The following is a 22,020-nucleotide window of genomic DNA, read 5'->3' on the forward strand; positions in this document are numbered from 1 at the left end:
CTACTTCTATTTCAGTAACAATGCTCCGCTTTTTTAATCACTATTTACTGTATCAGACAACAACCTCCTATATCTTTCATCCCCTTACAATGCCCTTTTCCACTACTCCCTGACTAGACTCCACACTATAAGTAGGCCTTGCCTACTTACTAGTCCTTCCTTTCCTCTTCTGTTTGTTACCACACAACTATATCAAATTATATGTGATTTTAAGATTATTAATTGCACCTTTTTAAGAATGTTTAAGACAATAATATTCTCATTGTGTGTTTTTGTTTATATCTGTATCTCTTTTGTAACTAATTGTAATCTTTGTACCTGGAGGTTTTCTCCTCGGGTCTCTGCTGAAAAAGGGCACCTGCCCAGCCAGACTAACCAGTTCAACAAATGTAAAATAAAATAAATAAAATAAAAATAAAATTGCTTCTTGGTTACTTACCATAGCTGTCTCAGCACTGTCCACTTCCTCATCAACATTCATAGATTCCTGGGCTTCAGCTTTGGTCTCATCAGTCTCTGTTATGCCATCTTCAGTCTTCTTTTCCTTTGGCTTTTCATCCTCCTTTTCTGGCAACTGCAGCAACCCTTTAAAGATACTGAAAGCAGAGTCCCTCTGAAGCATTTCTTGGAACTGTTCTGCCAACAATGAGACCTAAAATACAAAATTGAGGCAGACTGAGTACTGAAGATAATCTTGCCTGCAAATTACATATATTATACCATTCAACACTTTAAGGTGCACAGGTTAAAGGCACATTTAACCCACCAGTTAAGCATCCTTTCATTTACGTGCAAGTAAACCAAGTTAACATTCTACAAAACATGGATGCACGACCAACTCTGCGGAACTCTACGAACTAAAAGAAAAATTATGTACTTACCATAATGTTTGATCCGTGATGTCCATTTTCATTCTTCCTCACGAAGAGGTCTCGGATCCCATCCTTGGATCTGGCTCGGCCGCTTTTTCAAGACTTTGGATCCTAATCTTGAGCTTCTCCCTCCTCCCATAATGTATTACAGTTCCCCTTACTCCTCAGATCGAGTTTGCTGTTTTCTACGTACTGATTAATAAAGACAGGACAGACAAAAGAAATATTAATGAAGATTCCTTTATCATTTTGCATTATTGTAGGAATGACAAGGTCGGGGATGGCTGGGAAGGAAGGTGAAAAAGAATGAAAATGGGCAACACAGATCTAACGTTAAGGCAAGTACATCACTTTTGTATCTGTCGTCGTCCTTTTCATCCTTCCTCACTGATGGGTCAGAATCTCCAACAACTTAACTCTTGGGTGGTCCTAAGAAAAGACATGCCAGAGCAGTGTCAAACAAGAGGAATCTTTCCTTTTGGAAACAACGTCCAACTTGTAATGAGTCACAAAGATAAAAATGTTTGACCAAGTGGCTGTGACACCGATGACATGGACAGATCATCTGGGAGAAAAATCTTTGCAGTAGCCATCAAACTGAAAGAATGGCCGTGAAAGGGATGATGGAATATCACACCATTTTGTGAATCAAACATTTAAAAAATATGATCTACAATCTATTTGGGCAGAGTAATTTTGGTGATTACTCAACCTAAGTGGTTAGAAAGGAATTAAACTGGTCAGACCTTCTCTATTATTTCACGAAGTATAAGCAAGTTTTACATTTTTTATATATACATATACATATATATATATATATATATATATATATATATATATATATATATATATATATATATATATAAAATCTACACACACACACGAACATCAAGTAGGTGTAACATCAGACAGCCATCATTAGAAACCATGACAATAGCTCACCAGATAAAGGGTTTCTGTACAGACCCTAAAGAAAAAGGGCAAAGTTCAAATTAAATTAGAAATTCAAGATGGGAAGTCTAAGCAGCAAGATTCCTTTCCAAAGGCTAACTATACTTACGAGCTGAAGTTTAGTAGAGAAAAACCCAGCTCTTACCTTTGAAGACTGGTATGAAGAAAAGGATGGTTAAAGCAGTTGTGATAAGAAGGCCAGTGCTCTGAATAAAGGCCCATGTGGGTAATGTTTTCCATTTTGTTTCTATATGCTTTCCTAGTAGAAAAGCTTATGAGGAGCAAATAATTCCATGACCAAGTGAAGCAAAGGCTGGATCATAGTACTATCATAGAAATTCGAGAATCATGCGAATGGTTAGAATGCATGGAGAAAAAGGTACTTGGATCTCCACTAAGTGAGATAGGAGACCCACACTGAGCTCCAGAATTCCTGCTAAATGTGTCAGATAAGGCCAGTAAGAGAGAGAGAAGAACCATACAATAAAAGGTCAGAATAAGCAAAGAGACAGTAGAGGTCCTGAACTTGCTGGCTTTATGGGGAATGTTCAGAACCATGGAAGAAGGGAAAATGGCCTATAACAGGCTTTTTCTAAAGTCTGACAAGGTTAGAACAACTGTACTAATTTCTTCTAACTCAATATGTACACTCCCACCACAGTAAGGGAGTATCTAAGGAAACTGTAACAGGTAAAGGAGGAGAGAGAAAGAGGTTAGCTCAAGGAAAAGTCCTCTGAAAGGGTCAAGCAAAAAAGGCAATGTTTCTGAGTTCGAAGGATTGTAACTAGAATTCAAGCGTGTTAGCAGGGACCTCAGTGGTAGAGATAGATTCAGCTATATTTTGATCAGTTTTCTCGGTTTCGGCCGAAACCGAGACACTCGCGGTTTGCTTAACCATGGTTTCGGCCGAAACCGCGGACCGCGAGTGTCGGTCTTTTTCTTTGTGTTTTTTGGCAGAATGCGTAGTCGGAGGATCAGACGGCATAATGTACGCAAAATCAGAACCGAAAAACTGTTCTGCAAACTCCGACCGACGTCTAAGCGTTCGTCGGTTGAAAGAAGCACAGGACGAACAGGCTGCTACGTCGTGGGCTGGGCCTAAGCAAGGCAGGCAGTAAGAGTGGAAATCTTTATGAGGTATTTGTTTCCCACAGGTTAAACAATTATTAACTTTTTCTGACATCGGCTGAGGCAAGAAAGAGTCCCCAACGGGGTACTTAGCTTTAGAAGTCTTCGAAGGTAGAAGTAATCTCTGGATCCGACCGACCGGCACTTGCGAACAGCTTCTGCTTGGCCAGCGGCAAGAAAGACTGAAGAAAATGGCGTCGGCTGATGCTTTTATACCCGAAGACCAACAGAGATGACGTCGGGTGAAGTGCGACATCAGCCGAAGCCGGACCCGGACTTTGGAATCCGGCCGACTGAAGGGCTGCCTGACGACAGGACAACCCAGTTGTTATGACTGCAGATGCATCCATGAAGGACATCAGAAGATTCTACCTCTGGTATATCAAGAAGGGCTGAACATGAATAGTAGTACTTGATTGCATTTCTACGCTGTCCCGACTGCTTTTTTGTTTAAAGTGACATACAAAAACAGAAGATTCTACCTCTGGTATATCAAGAAGGGCTGAACATGAATAGTAGTACTTGATTGCATTTCTACGCTGTCCCGACCACCCAGCATTAGGAAAACACCTTGGAGACTGTGGAGAGAGTAAGATGACTCCAGAACACCTATCTACATTTGGATGGTATTGTGCATCCTGGAGGCGGATGGAGTACACTCTTTACACCTAACACAGAAAAAACAGAATGGACTGAACCATAAACCACCAGGAACTTGTACTCCTTACATACTGATTTAGGATAGTTAAATGTAGAAATGGTTACAGTATACCAGTCTCTCTACTTTTCTTTTTTGCACCGCAGGCATTGTGAGTGAAGTTAGGTCAAGAATGCAGACAGAAGGAAACATGATCTTCGTCAGTCTGGGTGTATGTTCAGCCCAGGCAAAGTGTGAGGATACTGATGGGTTACCAAAAGGTGAGTATCTAGAACCCTAAGTCTGCAGACCACCTATTCTATTAGTATAATGCAACTGTCTTTCTGGAAAATACAGCAAGGGGAGAGGGGGATTTTTATTCCGGTGTAGGATATGTCCCTGTGTTAGCTATTTACAGGTGGGTGCATCTTTCCCTGATGCCCCACACTGGGAGGAGTCATTGGGGTGTATTAAAGATGTCTTAAAAAGTTGCACAGGAATCACAGCACGTTGCCAGCACATTTGATAACACAGTATGCCAGGGTCGGTTGGTTAAAAGGTGCCTTCTGTTATCTAGGGAATCTGACTCTTCAAAGTATTCAAAAAGGAAAAGAAGAGCGAATTAGAAAAATTAGTTAACGAGTCTTTACCAATAACGGATTAAGGGAGATCTGGGTAATCAGTGGGAATTCACATCCGCTTGCATTCATGTCTCCTGAAGGTGAAAACCAAATCAGCTGTCTGGAAGGCATTTTGAGAGCCTTCAAAGATATGAGCTTGGGAAGTATGGAAATTTTACTCTACAAGTTTATAGGGTCTAGAGAATTGCGGTAGCGTGGGGGCATCTAAGGGGAACTCACATGAATGAGCATCTCCATATGGTCTTCCATCCAGGTACAAACCATACCCTACCCTGCTTAGCTTCTGAGACAGACAAGATTGGGTACAATAGAGAGAAGTATCGCCATTTCAAAAGTGTTTGTTTTGAACATACTGCAGAGCAAAGGTAAAAAAGGAATGATCATTAATTCCTATACAGTAAAAAGTACAGTTGTGTACCTACCATAAATGTAGATGTTCGAGTGTATTCACTGTTGCAGTCATTACACTTGGGTTATCCTGCTGGCAGGTGACCAGTAGTCGGCCCAAGTTCCAAAGTCTTGGTCCGGCATTGCTCGCTGTTGCCTCTTCCCTGACGTCAGTGCGCCAGGTGTATAAAAGTTGCAACCAACGCCATTTTCTTCAGTTTTTCTTGCCCCAGATGTCAGGTGCCCCCAGATAGGAGGCGATAAAAATATGCCAAACAACCATGCATATAATACTATAAACATTTCCATCATCTACAAGCAAATACACCACATAGGTTGTATAGAGTTGAGAAGTACAGAATAGTCCCAGCAAAGAGGGGGATGGTGGGTGGGTAACCTGGACTGCAACAGTGAATACACTTGAATATCTACATTTATGGTAGGTACACAACTGTACTATGTTCATCGTGTTTCACTGTTGCAGTCATTACACTTGGGTAGAATCCCAAAGCTGAGGTTGGGTGGCTGGGTCTAGATTGGATTTGGCGAGGCTAACAAGCCCTGCAGAACTGCAGTGGCAAAGCCTGCTCTGGATTTGGAGTAGAGAGGTAGGTGGTAGTGCTTGGTAAAAGTGTGCACTGAGCTCCAGGTTGCAGCTTCTAAAATGTCTTTGGTTGGTACCCCACTGAAGAAAGCTGCTGAAGTGGCTGCTGCTCTGGTAGAATGAGGCCTAACGCCCTTAGGCACATATTTGCCATGTTGTGCATAACAGAAGCGGATGCAGTGTCCTATCCATTTGGAGATTGTCTGCTTTGTAATAGGCTTTCCTTGTGATCCTGCAGCATATGCTACAAAAAGTTCCTCAGTTTTTCTGAAAGCTTTTGTTTTGTCCAAGTAAAATCGTAGCTGCCTGTGTATATCCAAAGCGTGCTTCATTCCCCTTTATTCTGGGGATTTGGGTAGAAAGTAGGCAAATGAATGGTTTGATTTAAGGCCACATTGGAAACCACTTTTGGCATGAATGTTCTGTTTGTCCCGAGAGAAACCCTGTCCTGATGAAAGATGAGGAAAGGTTCCACAGCCATAAATGCCTGTAACTCTGAGACTCTTCTTGATGAAGTTATTGCTAGGAGCAGAGCAGTTTTCCATGACAAGTATTTTAGATCAGCTGTGCTGGCTGGTTCAAATGGAGGCAGTGTTAGTTTTTCTAAAACAAAATTGAGGTCCCAAGTAGGTACTGGTGCTCTTCTAGGAGGTCTTATATCCTTTGCCCCTCTGAGGTACTGTCGTAGTAGAGGATGTGAAAAAATAGGAGGATCCGTAGTGTAAAGAGCTGAAATGGCAGAGGCATGGATTTTAATAGATGAAAAAGATAGGCCTTTGTCCAACATCTCAGTCAGGTATTGCAAAATCTGAGGTATATTAGGGACCAGTGGGTCGAGCCCTTGTGCCTGGTTCCAAGCACAGAATCTCTTCCATTTTTCTGCACAAGATTTCCTAGTGCTGGGCCTCCTGGCTTACAAAATTACATCCATAACAGCATTAGAGAGAGGTGCAGTCTGAGTGGCTACATTATCTGCCATGCTGCCAGGTTTAAGGTTCTGAGTTGACTGTGCAGAATCTGATTGTTTTGCTGTGTCAGAAGATGAGGGATTTGAGGTAGAGGCCAAGGTGGGCCTTGGGACAAAGTCTTTAGGATTGGGTACCAGTGCTGGCGTGGCCAGTCTGATGCAATCAGGATCATTTTTGGCCCCTCGTCTGACTTTTAGAAGCACCTTGGTGAGAAGAGGCAATTGAGGGAAGGCATAGACTGTCAGATTTTTCCAGCTGAATGATAGAGCATCCACTTTCCATGCTTGAGAGTGACAAGTCCTTGTGCAAAATTTCTGTATTTGGCAATTGTGAGGGGAGGCAAAAAGATCTATGTCTGGGCGTCCCCATTCCCTTGTTATCATGTTGAACACTTGTGGATTTAGCTTCCATTCGTGAGGATTCATGAGATTTCTGCTTAGTCTGCCAGTGTATTTTTTTTTGTTCCTTGCAGGAATTGTGCTTGCAGATGTACCTGGTAGGTCAGTGCTGTGTTCCACAAAGTCATGGCTTGTCTGCATAGGGATTAGGAATGTGTGCCCCCTTGCTTGTTTATGTACCACATAACTGTGGTATTGTCAGTCTTTATTAATAGTTGTCCTGGATGTATTAGGTCCTTGAAGGCTGTCAGGGCATTCTGTACAGCTAGCATCTCTTTTTGATTGATGTGAAGATGCATTTGTTCCTTGCGCCACGTGCCCTGAATACATTTTCCTGCCATATGTGCTCCTCAGGCATAATCCGATGCATCTGTTGTTATTGTCTGCATGGCTGTAGGTAAGGTGAAAGGCTGTCCCTTGTTGTGGTGACAGGCCTGGGACCACCATCGAAACTCCTGTTGTAGGCAGGGAATCAAGGTTATGATTGTCTCTAGGCTGTGACAATGCTGAGTCCAAACACTTTTTAGATACCATTGTAGTTTCCTCATATGCAGTCTTGCATATGGAATTAGTAAGATGCAGGATGCCATGAAACCCAGAGCCTGCAGAATTTTTCTTGCAGGGAGCTGGGTCTTTGTTGCCATCATTTGAAAGTAATGAGTCAGTTGCCTTTGTTTCTGGGTCTGCAGCGGGGTTTTTGTAAAGAAATTTATGAGAGTCAGGGACCCTGTAGTACCTGTCTGGCTTTACTGGTGCAGGTGGTAAAGAATCTGGATTCAGAAAAAACATCATCTACAATATCAAGCACAGGGGGGATAGCCAGGGGCCTGTGCTGAGGCAATAAAAGGAAATCTCTGAGCCTTTTCTTGGATTCTGAGTAATCCTGGCTCTCCCAATGGAAATGCTCCCTCATGGTGTGCAGGGTTTCCCCAAAAGAATAATCCTCAGGCGGTGAGACTGAAGGAATGGACTCTTCAGTATCAGAGTCCTCATAGGGAGGGAGAGAATAGCCCTGGTCAGAAGAATCATCGGAGGAAATGGAAACCTGATCAGAGGAATCATAATCAGTGTCTTGCCTAGGCCTTTTGTCAGGAGGGGGATGGGAGCCCCTAATTAAAGTAATAAGGTCTTCGGCCATTTTAAGCATCTGTTTCTTTGGCATGGATGACTGTTCTGGAGAATGCTGCACTTGTTTCCTTGTCTTTAATGGTGTTTTGGACTTTGCCTTTGCTGCTGTAGTAGCCTTAATTGTAAGCTGTGAAGGTCTGAAAACACCCTCAGAAGCTGGTGCCTGCTCAGCGGCTCCGGATCCATCTGATGGTACAGTTTCCGTAGGCCCAATACCTTGAGTTTCCACAGGCCTTGGTGTCTCCACGTGGCTGTCGGTTACAGCCTGTGGGTCTGAGGTAGCGGGTGTCAGGGGCTGCGAAAGCGCCTCACTGAGAACCGGCGAATGGCCTAGAAGAGGCTTTGTCATTGGTTTTGGACCTCAGATGCCTGTCTTTTTCTTTGTCTTTGCGTTTTTTATACATTCTGGTCGTCGGTTGTTCCGACGGCATTATATAATTAAATCGTCATCCAAAATAATGTAAGGCAAAATCAAACCGACGTTTAATAGTGCGTTTATTGAATCTAGCACAAAATTGACAACTAGTAACGTCGTGGTCAGGGCCTAGGCAAGGAATGCAGTAAGAGTGAAAGTCCTTATGAGGTATTTGCTTCCCACAAGAAATACAATTATTAACTTTTACTGACATCGGTCTGGAGCAAGAAAAAGTTTCCCCAACGGGGTACTTAGCTTTATTGAAGTCTTCAGTTCTGAAATTCAATTTTGAAAATCTCAGGAGTCGGCCGACCGGCACTTGCGAACTGCTTTTGCTTAGGGCACCGCGCGGCAAGAAAGACTTAAGAAAATGGCATCGGTTGCAACTTTTATACCTCTGGCACATTGACGTCAGGGAAGATGCGACAGCAACAGACGCCGGACCAAGACTTTGGAAGTTGGGCCGACTACGGGTTGCCTGCCAGCAGGATAACCCAAGTGTAATGACTGCAACAGTGAAACACTAACATCGAATGCAGTGACCTATCCACTTTGAAATAGTCTGCTTGGAGATTGCCTTTCCTTGTGATGCTGTGGCATATGCCACTAGTAATTGTTCTGTCTTTCTGAAAACGTTAGTTTTGTCCAAGTAGAATCTAAGTTGTCTGTGTATGTCCAAAGAATGCAGAATTTTCTCCCCTTTGTTCTGTGGATTTGGATAAAAAGTTGGCAAATGAATTGTTTGGTTAAGGGCTACACTGGATACCACCTTAGGCATAAATGTAGGGTTTGTTCTCAGAGAGAGCCTGACTGGATAAAAAATTATAAAGGGTTCCACAGCCATGAGAGCCTGTAGCTCTGAAACTCGTCTTGCAGAAGTTATTGCTAGGAGCAGAGCTATTTTCCAAGATAAGAACTTTATATCCGCAGTAGCAGATGGCTCAAAAGGAGGTAAGGTGAGTTTTTCCAAGACATAATTGAGGTCCCATGCAGGTATTGGCTTTCTCCTTGGAGGCCTTAAGTTTTTGGCTCCTCTGAGGTACTGCCTTAATAAAGGATGAGAAAAGAGTGGTGGCTCTGTATTGTAATGAGCCGAAATGGCAGAGGCATGGATTTTAATTGATGAAAAAGATAGGCCTTTGTCCAGCAACTCAGTTGAGTATTGCAAAATCTGAGGAATATTTGGGACAGCTGCATCAGTTCCTTGAGCTTGGTTCCAAGCGCAAAATCTCTTCCATTTCCCGGCATAGAATTTTTTAGTACTAGGCCTTTTGGCTTCTAAAATGACATCCATCACAGCTTTACTGAGAGGTGTGGTTTGTATGGCTACATTATCCGCCATGCTGCCAGGTTTAGGGTCCTGAGTTGGCTGTGCAGAATCTGATTGTTTTGCTGGGACAGTAGATGAGGTATTTGAGGTAAGGTCCAGGCTGAGCATTGGGACAAGTTCCTTAAGATCGGATACCAGTACTGGCGTGGCCAGTCTGGGGCAATCAGAATCATTTTTGGTTTCTCCTGCCTGACCTTTAGGAGTACCTTGGGGAGGACAGGCAGTGGAGGAAAGGCATATACTGATAGGTTTGTCCAGTTGAAAGATAAGGCGTCCACTTTCCAAGCTTGTATGTGATGTGATAAGTCCTTGTGCAGAATCTTTTTAGTTGATTGTTTTGAGGGGAGGCAAATAGATCTATGTCCGGGCGTCCCCATTTCTTTGTTATCATGCTGAAGACTTGTGGATCCAGGTGCCACTCGTGGGGATCCATGAGGTTTCTGCTTAGTTTGACTGCCAGAGTACTTTCCTTTCCTGGCAGGAATTGTGCCTGCAGATGAACTTGGTAAGTCAATGCTGCGTCCCATAAAGCCATGGCTTGCCTGTACAGGGGATAACAATGAGTGCCCCCTGCTTGTTTATGTACCACATGACCGTGGTGTTGTCTTTCTTTATCAGTAGTTGTCCTGGATGAAGTAGGTCCTTGAAGGCTGTCAGGGCATTTTGAACAGCTAGCATCTATTTGATTGATATGTAGATGCTTTTGGTTTGTGGACCAGGTGCCCTGAATGCCTCTTCCTGCCATGTGCCCCCCCCCCCCACGGCATAATCTGAAGCATCCGTCGTTAGCCTCTGCCTGACTGGGGGTAGTAAGAATGGCTGTCCCTTGTTTTGGTGACAAGCCTTTGTCCACCATCGAAACTCCTGTTGCAGGCAGGGAATTAGATTAATCATTGTTTCCAGACTGTGGCAATGTTGTGTCCAGGCACTTTTTAGGTACCATTGAATTTTCCTCATATGCAGTCTTGCATATGGAATTAGTAAGATGCAGGATGCCATGAAGCCCAAAGCCTGCAGAATTTTTCTTGCGGATAACCGGGCCTTTGTTGCCATTTCCTTGAAATAGGTAGTCAGTTGCCTTTGTTTGTCTGGAGTGAGATAAGCCATCTGGGCAGTTGTATTTAAGCTTGCACCCAGGAATATTATCTCTTGAGAGGGTACTAGTTTTGACTTCTTTTTGTTGACTGTGTACCCTAGGCATGTTAAAAGTCTTATCACAAACGTCAGATGCTGTAGTAGAATGTCCTTGTTCTCTGCTTGAATGAGGCAGTCGTCCAAGTAAGGATATATTTGTATTCCTCTTTGTCTGCAGTAAGCAATTACTGGTGCCAGGCACTTTGTGAAGACTCTGGGTGCAGTAGATAAGCCAAAGGGCAGTGCAGAGAATTGGTAATGCTTTGAGCCAGCCTTGAATCTGAGGTATCTTCTGCATGATTGTCTGATTGGGACATGCTGGTATGCCTCTTTTAGGTCTAAAGTCACGAGCCAAGCCTTGCTGCCCAGCATGGGTAGAAGCTGCTGTAAGGTCAACATCTTGAATTTTGGTATATCCAGGAAAGTGTTTAGAATTGATAGGTCCAGTATTGGTCTCCATGCTTTGTCCTTTCTGGGTACCAAGAACAGTCTTGAGTAAAATCCTTGTCCCTGCTCTTGCTGTGGTACTTGTTGAATAGCCCTCATGTCCATGAGAGCTGCGACTTATTTTTGAGCCTCTGCCCATTGATTTTTTGGCAGGTCTGGCCAACCATTTGCCCTTGGCAGGGTATGGAAATGAAACTTGTAGCCTTGTGACACTATGTATAGAACACATTTGTCCTGGGTTATAATGTGCCAATTTTGAGAAAAAAGTGCTAGTTTTCCCCATAAGGGTGCTGTAAGAAGATAAGTGCTTGGTGCAGGCAGGGGGAAGTCATTGGGACTGTTTCCTGTATGATTGTGCTTTGTCTTCTCCACCTTTGGAGGTAGAAGCACTCCACTGCTTAGACCTGTAGGAGCCTTGCGACTGTGATCTGCCCCTAAGATATTTGGATCTGCCCCTTTGAGGTCTGTCTGAGACTGGAAAGGACCAATTCTTTGTAGGCCAGTGCCTGCTAAATGTAGGTGGTTGTACCTGTAAGAAATCCTTGACCGTTTGCATAGATTTAGCTTTGTCCTCCATTTTCTTTAACACCTCTTCTGCCTTAACACCAAACAAGGTATCATGTTGTAAAGGAGCATCTAATAATTTTAACATGGTCAAGCAGAGTTTGTTCCTTTACTCAAGCATGCCTCCTAATGACAGAACCCGTAACAGCGGCCCTGCAGGAGGCCTCCAGAGAATCAAACACACATTGCAAAGTATGCTTTCCAACTTGTTTAGCTGCATGCAATAAATCCTGCGTTTCTTTGTTTTCTGCACATTCAAAATTTGCCTTCATTTTCTGTTTAAGCAGTGTCATGATACATTGCTGATATCTGAGCATATGAAACTGGCAATTTAAGGCCCTTATAGCCAAAGTAGCAGATGTGTAAATCTTTTTTCCCCATCTATCCAGTGCCCTAAAATCCCTGTCAGAGGGGGTAGGGTTTTTTGCAGTAGAAGCCTTGACTCCTTTTGGACCCTGAGAAATAGTTTCTGGGTCTGCAGTAGGGTTTTTGAAAAGGAATTTGAGAGAGTCAGGGACCCTGTAGTATCTGTCCGGCTTAACAGGAGCTGGAAGTAAAGAGTCAGGGGTCAGACTAGTCTCTGAGAACACGTCATCTACAATGTCCAACACAGGTGGAATAGCTAGAGGCCTGTGTTGAGGTAGTAAAAGGAAGTCTCTGAGCCTTTTCTTAGATTCTGAAAAATCTTGGCTCTTCCAGTGAAAGTGCTCCCTCGTGGTATGCAAGGTTTCCCCAAAAGAGTAGTCCTCAGGAGGAGAAGCTGAAGGAATTGATTCTTCAGCATCAGAATCCTCATAGGGGGAAGAGAATATTCCTGATCAGAAGGGGAATCAGAAGAAATGGAAACCTGATCTGAAGATTCATAGTCAGTCTCTTGCCTAGGCCTCTTATTAGGAGGGGGATGGGAACCCCCTTGATCAAGGTAATTAAGTCTTCGGCCATTTTGAGCATCTGTTTTTTGGTCATGGAGGCCTGTCCTTGTGGCTGGTGAACTTGTTTCTTTGCCTTTAAAGGTGTTTTAGTCTTTGAAGTTGGTTTAATATATAATTGTTTAGGTCTGAATACACCCTCAGAAGCCGATGCCTGCTCAGCGGCTCCGGACCCATCTGAGGGAATAATCTCAGAGGCTCCAATAACTTGAGTTTCCAGCGGCCTGGCCGACACCACGTGGGAGTCGGTAGCGGCCTGCGACTCTAAAGTAGCGGGCATCAGGGGCCGCGAAAGCGCCTCACTGAGAACCGGCGACTTGCTTAGGAGAAGCTTCGTCGTCGGTTTTGGACCTCAGTTGCCTGTCTTTTTCTTTGCGTTTTTTGTGATCTCTGGTAGTCGGATGGCTATCCAACGGCATTGTATAATTAAATCTTCTCCCAGAATAGCTTAATGCAAAAGCGTACAGACGCTTAATAGTGCATTGGTTAAATCTAGCACAAAACCAACAACTAGCAACGTCGTGGTCAGGGCCTAGGCAAGGAATACAGTAAGAATGAAAGTCCTTATGAGGTATTTGCTTCCCACAAGAAATACAATTAACTTTTTCTTACATCAGACTGGAGCAATAAAAAAGTTTCCCCAACGGGGTACTTAGCTTTTAATGAAGACTTCGGATCTGAAACTTGAACACGAAAATCTCAGGAGTCGGCTGACTGGCACTTGCGAACTTGCTTCTGCTTTGGGCACCGCGCGGCAAGAAAGACTGAATAAAATGGCGTCAGCTGCATCTTTTACACCCCTGACGTCAGGGAAGAGGCGACAGCAACCGACGCAGGACCCAAGACTTTGGAATTCAGGCCGACTGAGGGCAACCTGCAACAGTGAAACACAAAGAACATCATTGGTTCAAGGACAGCTCACTTGACCACCTTAGGCATGAAGGATGGGTTGGTCGTTAGTGTGACTCTCTACTTGTGGAACATTAGAAAAGTTGGGGTGGCCATGAGGGACACACTCTTGACTGATGTCAGGGCCACCAAAAGCAGAGTCTCCCAAGTGCAATATTTTAGACAGACTTTTGATGCCAGTTCAAAGGGAGCAACAGTGAGCTTCTCTAAAACATAGTTCAGGCCCCATGAGGGGAAAATGGCCACCTGGGGGGGCCTGCGGTGCAGTACTCCCTTAGGGAATAGCTTCGCTGCAAGTCGGCAGGCAAGACGAGGGTCGAGAGGCAAATAAGCCGAAATAGCAGCTAGGTGGGGCTTAGCTGCTTGCAACAACTCACAAAGATAGGACAGCACTAAAGGGACCTCTCCTTGAATGGGTCTAGCTGTCTTTGACGACACCAGACCAAGAATCTTTTCCATCTGGACAAAGATCTCCTTGTATTGGGTTTCCTGGCCTCCTGCCAGACATTAAGTACATCCACAGTGTAAAGGTGTCTGAACTGGTTCAAAACTCTTTCACCCACAGGGTTAGGTTCAGAGATTCCAAGTCGGGATGGATTAGGGATCCCTTAATCCTGTGTGAGAAGGTCCACTCTGAGTTAACTTGTGATGACTGCCCCTGGCTAAATGCAGGACGACAGGGCACCTGTACTGTCTTGGCCAAAAGGGAGTCACCAACAAGATATTTGGTTTGTCTTGCTGGATTTCCAACAGGACATTTTGAAGGAGTGGGAAGGGGAGAAATGCATAGAGAAATATCCCCTTCCATGAGACAGAAAAGGCATCCACTGCCCTCACACAAGAGAGTGGAAGTTGTCTGTTCAGAGGTGAGGCAAACGGACCTATTTGTGGAGTACCCCATTTGTGGACTATGCCCAGGAACACATCTCTGTGCAGCATCCACTCCTGGGATAGTGACATGGACCTGCTCATGACGTCTGGCTGAGTGTTCTGAGCTGAGGAAATAGACACTGCCTGCAGGGTAACTCCATGCTGGCTCGTCAATTCCCAGGCCTGTAGTGCAAGTCTTGCTTAGCAAGTAAGATTTTGTTCCTCCACTTGTTCACATACCAGAGAACTGAAGTGTTGTCTGTGAACAACTTCAGGTGGCCTTGCTTCATAATGTGTCGGAAGGCCATCAGAGCAAGGATGATGGCTCCCATTTCTCTGATGTTGATATGCTCCTGCTTGAAGGGGCCTGTCCATGTGCCTTGCACCTTCAAGCTGCCCATAGCAGCTCCCCAGCCCAGGTCTGAGGCATCTGTGTACATCTTCTGGACTGGGGTGATGGGTTGTAATGGAAGTCCTGGGTTGACAGAAACCACCAAAGGATCTCCTTCCTTAGGAATGGTAGGAAGAGAATGTTGTGGTCCAAGGGGTGGGGGTGTTGGGTCCATGTGGACCTCGGGTACCACTGACGTTCTCATGTGGAATCTTGCCAGTGGCAACATGGGTATATGTCCTAGAAGTCTGAGAAATAGTTTCGCTGTCACAGCAGTGGCGTGGAAGACAGCAGGTATTGCTTCAGAATTTCCACCTTTGGGGTGGGAGGTATGCCCTCAACATCTGTCAATCTGCACCCCAGGAAAACTTGGTCCTGGGAGGGTTCTAGTTTGGACTTGGGAAAACTGATGGTGAATCCTAGGGACTGTAGGACAGAGACGACTTTTTGGAGATGGATGTGTAGGGAAGTGAAGCAAGCTGCCTGGATCAGGAGGTCTTCCAGGTATGGAAAAATCTGAATCCCTTGGACCCTGCAGTAGGCTACCACTGGAAGAAGACACTTGGTGAATACCTTTGGAGCAGTAGATAGTCCAAAGTGCAAGGCAGAGAACTGAAAATGCGAACAACCCACAGAGAAGCACAAGTACTTAACTCTATTTGGGCCTGATGGGGACATGCAGGTAAGCATCTTTGATGTCCACAGTGGCCAGAAATGCCTGAGGCATTAACAGTGGGAAGAGAGTCTGGAGAGTGAGCATGCAAAAAGTTTAGAAACCTGGGTCAAAGGGGCCAGGGCATACTTTGACATATGTGTCTGGAAGATGACCGCTCTAAAAGCCGAAGTGGCAGAGGTGTATACGTTTTTGCCAATGCATTCCATGGTCTTACTGTCCTTATCAGTGGGAAGGACAGAGGTGAAACAAAGTGCCAGGGTCTGCAACACGGCATTTAAACAGAAATTTGGCCCCTTCTGGGACCTTATAAAATCTGTCAGGCCTTCTAGGGGCTGGTGGTTGGGAATCAGGGTTTTGAGAGGCTGCATTGAAAGCACCCAAAAAGGCTAGTAAGACTGGAGAGATAGGTGAAGGGGTGCCCATTTGTAAGAGTTCATAATGCCTCTTTTGAACCTCGGTTATTTCAGTGGAATCCCATTTAAGAAACTCTCTCATTTTAGAGATAGTTTCACCAAAGGTGAGGTCCTTTCCTGAGGAATCTGCCTCAGCAGAGTCCTCCTCAGGGGAGGCATACCCAAGAAGGAAAGGCATCTCACAGGCATATGAAAGGGAGTCCTCTGAATAGGAATCCGAAGAGTCCTCAGCTTGAAGTGAATAAAGATCTTCAGTTTGAGGCCTAGGACTGATAACTGGAGGGGAAGCAGGCATAGAAGGCCTAAGGGCCATGAAGGCATTAAATAAGCTTTGAGAGAAAGCTTGCCAATCAGGCAGGTTTTCTGAAGGAGAGACATGTTTTGCTTTTTGTTTTCTTTTTAAGGAAGAGGTAGGCCTGGAAGGCGTAGGGGCCTAAGGAGGGCCTAGGTTCAGACTGTTCTAAAGCAGTGGAAGGACCAGGATGTATGCCCTTTGCGAGCCAATATTCCCCGTCGCTAGTGCCTGATGTCTGCAAAACCTCCATGGACGTGCTTTCAGTCCTAGGTTCTGTTGCCTCACAAAACTAACTCAGAAGGTTCCATACGTTCCTCCAGGTGAGCATCAACCACAGGGGGGAACTTCAGGGGGAGGAGGTGCAGCAGTAGGTTCAGGCCTGGAAACTTTGTCGTCTTTTTTGGATGGTCTGATCGGACGGCCCTTCAGTTGCCAAAGCCAGACGTTTAAGACTCTCATTTTCTAAATAGATGTTTAGGGTGTGCAGATGGCTGAGAAGAGTCTCAGGAATTAAGGCCTGACAAACCACGCAGGTTTTATGGTCGGGCCCTAGACAGAAAAGGCAAAGGTCATGGGCGTACTTATGGGGGACCTGATGTCCGTGCCTGCACTTTCCTTTCCGGGATGACATGAACCTAAGCAGGCATGCAGGCACCAAAAAAAAGAAGAAAACGGACCCAACTTGGTAATTACTTTAATTTCGAAGATTCAATGGCAGAGACAGCAGGAAGAGCTTATGTTCGACTGGTGGCAGAGAAGTTTTGAGGAAAGGTACCTGCAGACGTCACTTTTACTGTAGTGACTAAAGCTTTTGTATACTGGCCAGACATTTCGGCAGCTATGCAGAGGATAACCCAAAGGTTAGGAATACTGCAACATGGGAATAGAAGGACATCTTACCATAACAATAGATGCCCCTCTCTTCTCTGTTGCAGTATTCTTACATGAGGGAGTTGCTTGCCAAGGTGACGACTAGACAGGCAGTATATCAATGTCTTTTACTACCTTAGGGTGCATCGTACTTCTGACGTAACCCACTATCAGACATCAACCATAAAAGATGTACGCATACACCATCCTCATTAACGAAGCCCCAGACAAAGAGGCAGTCTAAGTGAAAGAGGATCAATGCATTCACAAATGCCAGGAAGTGGTGAAAGGAGGGAGGGACAGAAAACAGCAACAGAGAAGAGAAGGACATCTACCTTTATGGTATGTACTTACTAATCTATGTCCTTCTATTCATATGTTGCAGTGTTCTTACATGAGGAAGAATACAAAAGCTCATGCACAAAGGGAGTAGGAAGTGGCAGAGGAACTCTCCAGGAAGACATGGAGAATGGCCCTGGCGAACCAAGCACTGGATTTGGAAATGGAATCCAGCTTATAATATTTAGTGAAGATGTGGACAGATGTCCAAGTAGCTGCTTCCAAGATAGAGATGGTGTGTCCAGCCCTTTAAGGAATGCCCCCAAGGAAGAAACTGCCCTTGTAGAGTGTGCTTTGACTGATCCTGGAAGAGTTTTACCATGGTGGGTATAGCAAAAGGCTATAGATTTGTATATCCAGTTAGAGATGGTCTGTTTAGACACAGGCAATCCGAGAGCACTGAGGTAAAAAGACACAAACAGTTGGCATGATTTTCTAAAGAATTTGGTCTTGTGTAGGTAAAACCTGAGTTGCCTGTATACATCAAAGGTGTGCAGGATCCTCTCACTATTGTTCTGGGGAGAGGGAAAAAAAAGGTGGGCAGAATAATAGCCTGGTTTAAGGACAATTCATTAACTACCTTAGGCATGAAAGGGGTTGGCATGAAGGGAAACCCTGTCCTTGTGGAAGGAAAGCAGGAGAAGCCATAAGGGCTTGTAATTCTGATACCCGCCTGGCGATGGTAATAGCCACCAGGACAACAGTTTTCCAACTACATTGTTTAATGCAGCTAGAAGAGGCTGGCTCAAAACACGCCTGAGTCAGTTTCTCTAGCAAAAAGTTCAGGTCCCAGGGTGGAGCGACAGGTCTCCTGGTAGGTCTAATGTGAAGAATGCTTTTAAGGAACTGTGTGGCCTCGAATCTAGAGACTAAGGGTGGTGACAGAGCAGACAAGTAAAGACTGCTGACAGATGTGCTTTTATGGAGGAACAGGCTAAGCCTTCATTGAGCAATTCATACAGATAAGACAAAATTATAGGGGGGTCCGCTGTAAGCAGGTCCTGGTTTCTGGTGAAACACCAAAATGAAAATATCTTCTATTTGTTCAGGTAAGATTTTCTGGTATTAGGTTTCTGGAAGGGAGTTGGCGCTCTATCACCCATAGGGTCAGCTAGAGGGTCTCCAACTGTGGGTGGATGACAGAGCCCTTGTTTAGTGTGAGTAGGTCCACTCTGTGAGGCAACTTGTGGTGACTGCCCTTGGCCAGATGAAGAAAGGGGAACCAGTGCTGTCTTGGTCAACAGGGATTCACCAGCAAGATTCTTGGCTGGTCCTGTTGAATTTTCAGTAGGACTTTCAGAATGAGTGGAAGTATAAAGGAATTTCCCCTTCCAGGAGAATGATAGGGTGTCCACTTTCCATGCCTGAGGATGAGATTCTCTGGCACAGAACTTTGGAAGTTGTTTGTTCAGGGGGAGGCAAACAAATCTATTTGTGGAATACCCCACTGGTAGACAATGTTCAGGAACACATCCCTATGAAGCATCCATTCGTGGGTCTGTGTTCTGGAACTGCTCAGAATGTCTGCCACAGTATTCTGATTGGAAGGGATGTAAACCGCCTTAAGGGATACTTGTATTTGATGGACTAGATCCCAGGCCTGAAAGGCTAGTTTGCAAAGGAAGCAGAATCTTGTTCTTCCCTGTCTGTTGATATACTACAGGACAGTTATATTGTCTGTGTAGATGCACAGCCTTCCTGGTCTCAGAAGGGATTGAAAAGACTGAAGGGCAAGAATTAATGCCTTCATTTCTCTTACATTGCTGTGGTCGCTCATCTGAGAGGATATCCACTGGCCTCTGTATACAGTACTTGAGTTGGAGGCAGTGGGTGAATGGGGAGACCTGCATTTATGGACAGATGTGTAATCCACTACTGGAGTTCCTTCTTGAGGCAGGGTAGAAGTGGTATATGAAATCTTCGAGGGTGGGCATGGTGAGACCACACTTTAGAAACCACTGGAGTTTCCTCATATGTAGCCTTGCTAGAAGAAGCATAGGGATGGCACAGGCCATCAACTCCAAGATTCTTAGAAACTGTCTTGTGGACAAAAGACCGAGGAGGAGAATTTCTGAGAAAAGGGCAGAAATCTCCTGGGCCTTGGTGGGTGGAAGAGATTCCATCATATCCTTGATTGGAAACTGCACACCAGGAAGACATGGTCTTGGGATGGGACAGGGAAGCTTATTTGAAATTTACAGTGAATCCCAGGCTTTGAAAGATGGCCATTGTTGACTGGAGGTCTCTGGTTAGTTCCTCCTGTGTTTTGTCTTGAATAAGAAGGTCGTCTAAGTAGCAGATCTGGATGCTGTGGAGTCTGCAAAAAGCAACCACTAGTGCTAGGCATGTTGTGAAGACTCTCAGTGGAATGGAAGTCCAAAAGGCTAAGCCGAGAATTGGAAATGCAAGGATCCCACAAAGAGTAAGAATTTCCTGTACCTGGGGTGTATGGAGATATGGAGGAAAGTATCCTTGATGTCTACGGATGCTAGAAATGCCTGATGGAGGATGAGGGGGGAAGAGTGTTTGGAGGGTAAACATTTTGAAGGAAGGAAAGAATAGTTGTGTAAAATCTTACCATAACCATAGGTGTCCCTCTCTTCCATGTTGCAGTATTCTTAGCGTGGGATTTTTCCGCCTCAGGCGATCTGAATGTCGGCTCCTATGCGAAAGCTTAAGCCTAGTTGCTGGAGGTGCGTGGGATGTCACACACAGGGCCATAAACCAGGGACCTTAAATGCGATGTCTGCATGCAGACATCTCAGAACTTAATTGCCCAGTCAGACAGATGGCTAGTGTGAGCCAAATGATGTCCACAGAAAGTGTGAAGTTCCATTTGCTGGTTAGTCTGAACATAGTATAGGTAGTGCTCCAGGGTTCCCTCTAGACAGACCAATTGGAAAGAAGAGGGATAGGTGGGGAGGATATACTGCAACATGGGAGAGAAGGACATCTATCTAAAACAAGGACAGGAGATTAGAGGCCTGGGATACTAAATCCAAGGCATATTTTACCATACGAGTTTGATAGTTGATGGCTCTGAAGGCTATATATGATATAAATGGGCAGTTTGTCTAAATTGTTTTAGACAGATGAAGGCTAAGGTGGAGGAGGTATAAACTTTCTTGCCTATCCTATCCATATTCTTACTGTCCTTGTCGGAAGGTAAAAGGGATGAAGAGGGTATTAATCTTGACTGCGTGTCAGGGGATACAGCAATCACTGCTGGGTCTGCCGGGGGGGGGGGGGTTTGACACGGATAGGTCTCTTAGGGGTAGGTGGCTGTGAATCAGGATTTTTTGATGCTGAAGAAAATGCATCAAGATAAGCAGGTATAACTGGTGGGATGACAGATGGAGATTCTACTTGAATTCAAAATATCTTTCGAGTTTCAGTCATCTGGGAAGTATCCCATTTGAAATATTCTTTCATTTTGGTAATGGTCTCCCCAAAGGTGATGTCCTCTGGGGGAAGAGTCCCCTTCAATGGATTTCTCATCCGGGGATGAGTATTCCAGCGGAGAGGCAACCTGTGATGAAGAAGTAATAGACTCATCAGATAAGGAATGAACTTCTTCCTCTTCTTCGCTTGCATGAGAAGTGGGAAGACGGACTGAAGTAGCGGAGGCAGGCCTAGGGTTGAGAACAGGAATGGTGGAGGGTGAAGAGGCCGAGGCCTAAGGGCCACAAAGGCTCGAGTGAAAGATTGCCAGTCAGGTAATCCCTCAGCCAAGGGGCATAGAGGTTTACTTTTCCATTTCCTTTTCAAAGCAGTAATCATGGGAGAAGGCCTAGTCTTGGGGGCCTTTGCTGTAGCTGGGCTTTGGGTTGTGGTATCCCAGTCGGGACGTCCGGCAAGGCCTGGATCCTCCTCGACATCTGTAGAAACTGACATCTGAGCTACCACCATGGATGTGCCAGCCGTTACTTCTGAAGCGGCTTACACGAGGGGAGTCAAAGTAGAAGACTAACAGACATCCCTCAACTCCTAAATTGGAAGCTGGCGGGGTGTCCGATGGCAGAGGGCAGTAGTAGTAGGCTGACACAACTTGGCCTTTTTGCATGGAGGCTATGCCAGGGAGGCAGACTTTGGATCCATCCTAAGCACTAATTTCTTTAGCCTTTGGTTTTCTAAGTAAAGACTGAGGGCGGCCAGATGGCTTCTGAGTGTCTTAGAAGTGGTTTGTCTCCTGGGATGAATGACTGGCAAATTGAGCAAGAGGTATGGTCATGTTCTCGGCCTAAGCAAAAGACGCAATGGTCGTGAGTCTTTATGCGGAATCTGACGCCCGCAATGGCATTTACCCCTGTTAGCGGACACTGGAGCATAGGGTGACATACAAGAGTGGAGGAAGACGCACACAGGTGGATTATAGCTTATGTAGAAGGGCCAGTCTGAAGGAGATTGTAAAGTGGTGGCAGGGGAAAGTGTAGTTAGGCAGTATAGGATGGTGGTTTGTAGGATGATATTAGTGATCAAGAAGAGGAGGATGAGTGTGAGGGCAGCACCAAGGATCAAATGGTGGAAACTGAAAAATGGTAATAGTGAGGTGATGTTCAGGAAAGAGTTACCCAGGCACTGGGTGGGAGCGAAGAGTTACCGAATAGCTGGGTAACTACAGAAGAGCTAGTAAGAGAGATGGCTAGAAAGGTGCTTGGTGTGACATCTGGAAAGAGGAAGGACAAGGAGACCTAGTGGTGGAATGAAGAAGTACAGGAGAGTGT

At 45.0% G+C, this 22,020-nt stretch overlaps 1 protein-coding gene across 2 annotated transcripts in view; it reads right to left on the reverse strand.

Annotated features, from left to right (window-relative positions):
- Positions 1 to 22,020, reverse strand: part of CCAR2 (cell cycle and apoptosis regulator 2) — a 2,452,621-nt gene that overhangs the window by 708,986 nt on the left and 1,721,615 nt on the right. For both annotated transcript variants that reach the window (XM_044082935.1, XM_044082934.1), the window contains one exon: positions 440 to 652. In XM_044082935.1, coding sequence (XP_043938870.1) covers positions 440 to 652 — 213 coding nt within the window. The remainder of the gene's footprint in view (positions 1 to 439; positions 653 to 22,020) is intronic.

This window comes from Protopterus annectens, chromosome 9.part0, assembly GCF_019279795.1.
Source record: "Protopterus annectens isolate FY-2018-M chromosome 9.part0, PAN1.0, whole genome shotgun sequence".
NCBI classification, from domain to species: domain Eukaryota; kingdom Metazoa; phylum Chordata; order Ceratodontiformes; family Protopteridae; genus Protopterus; species Protopterus annectens.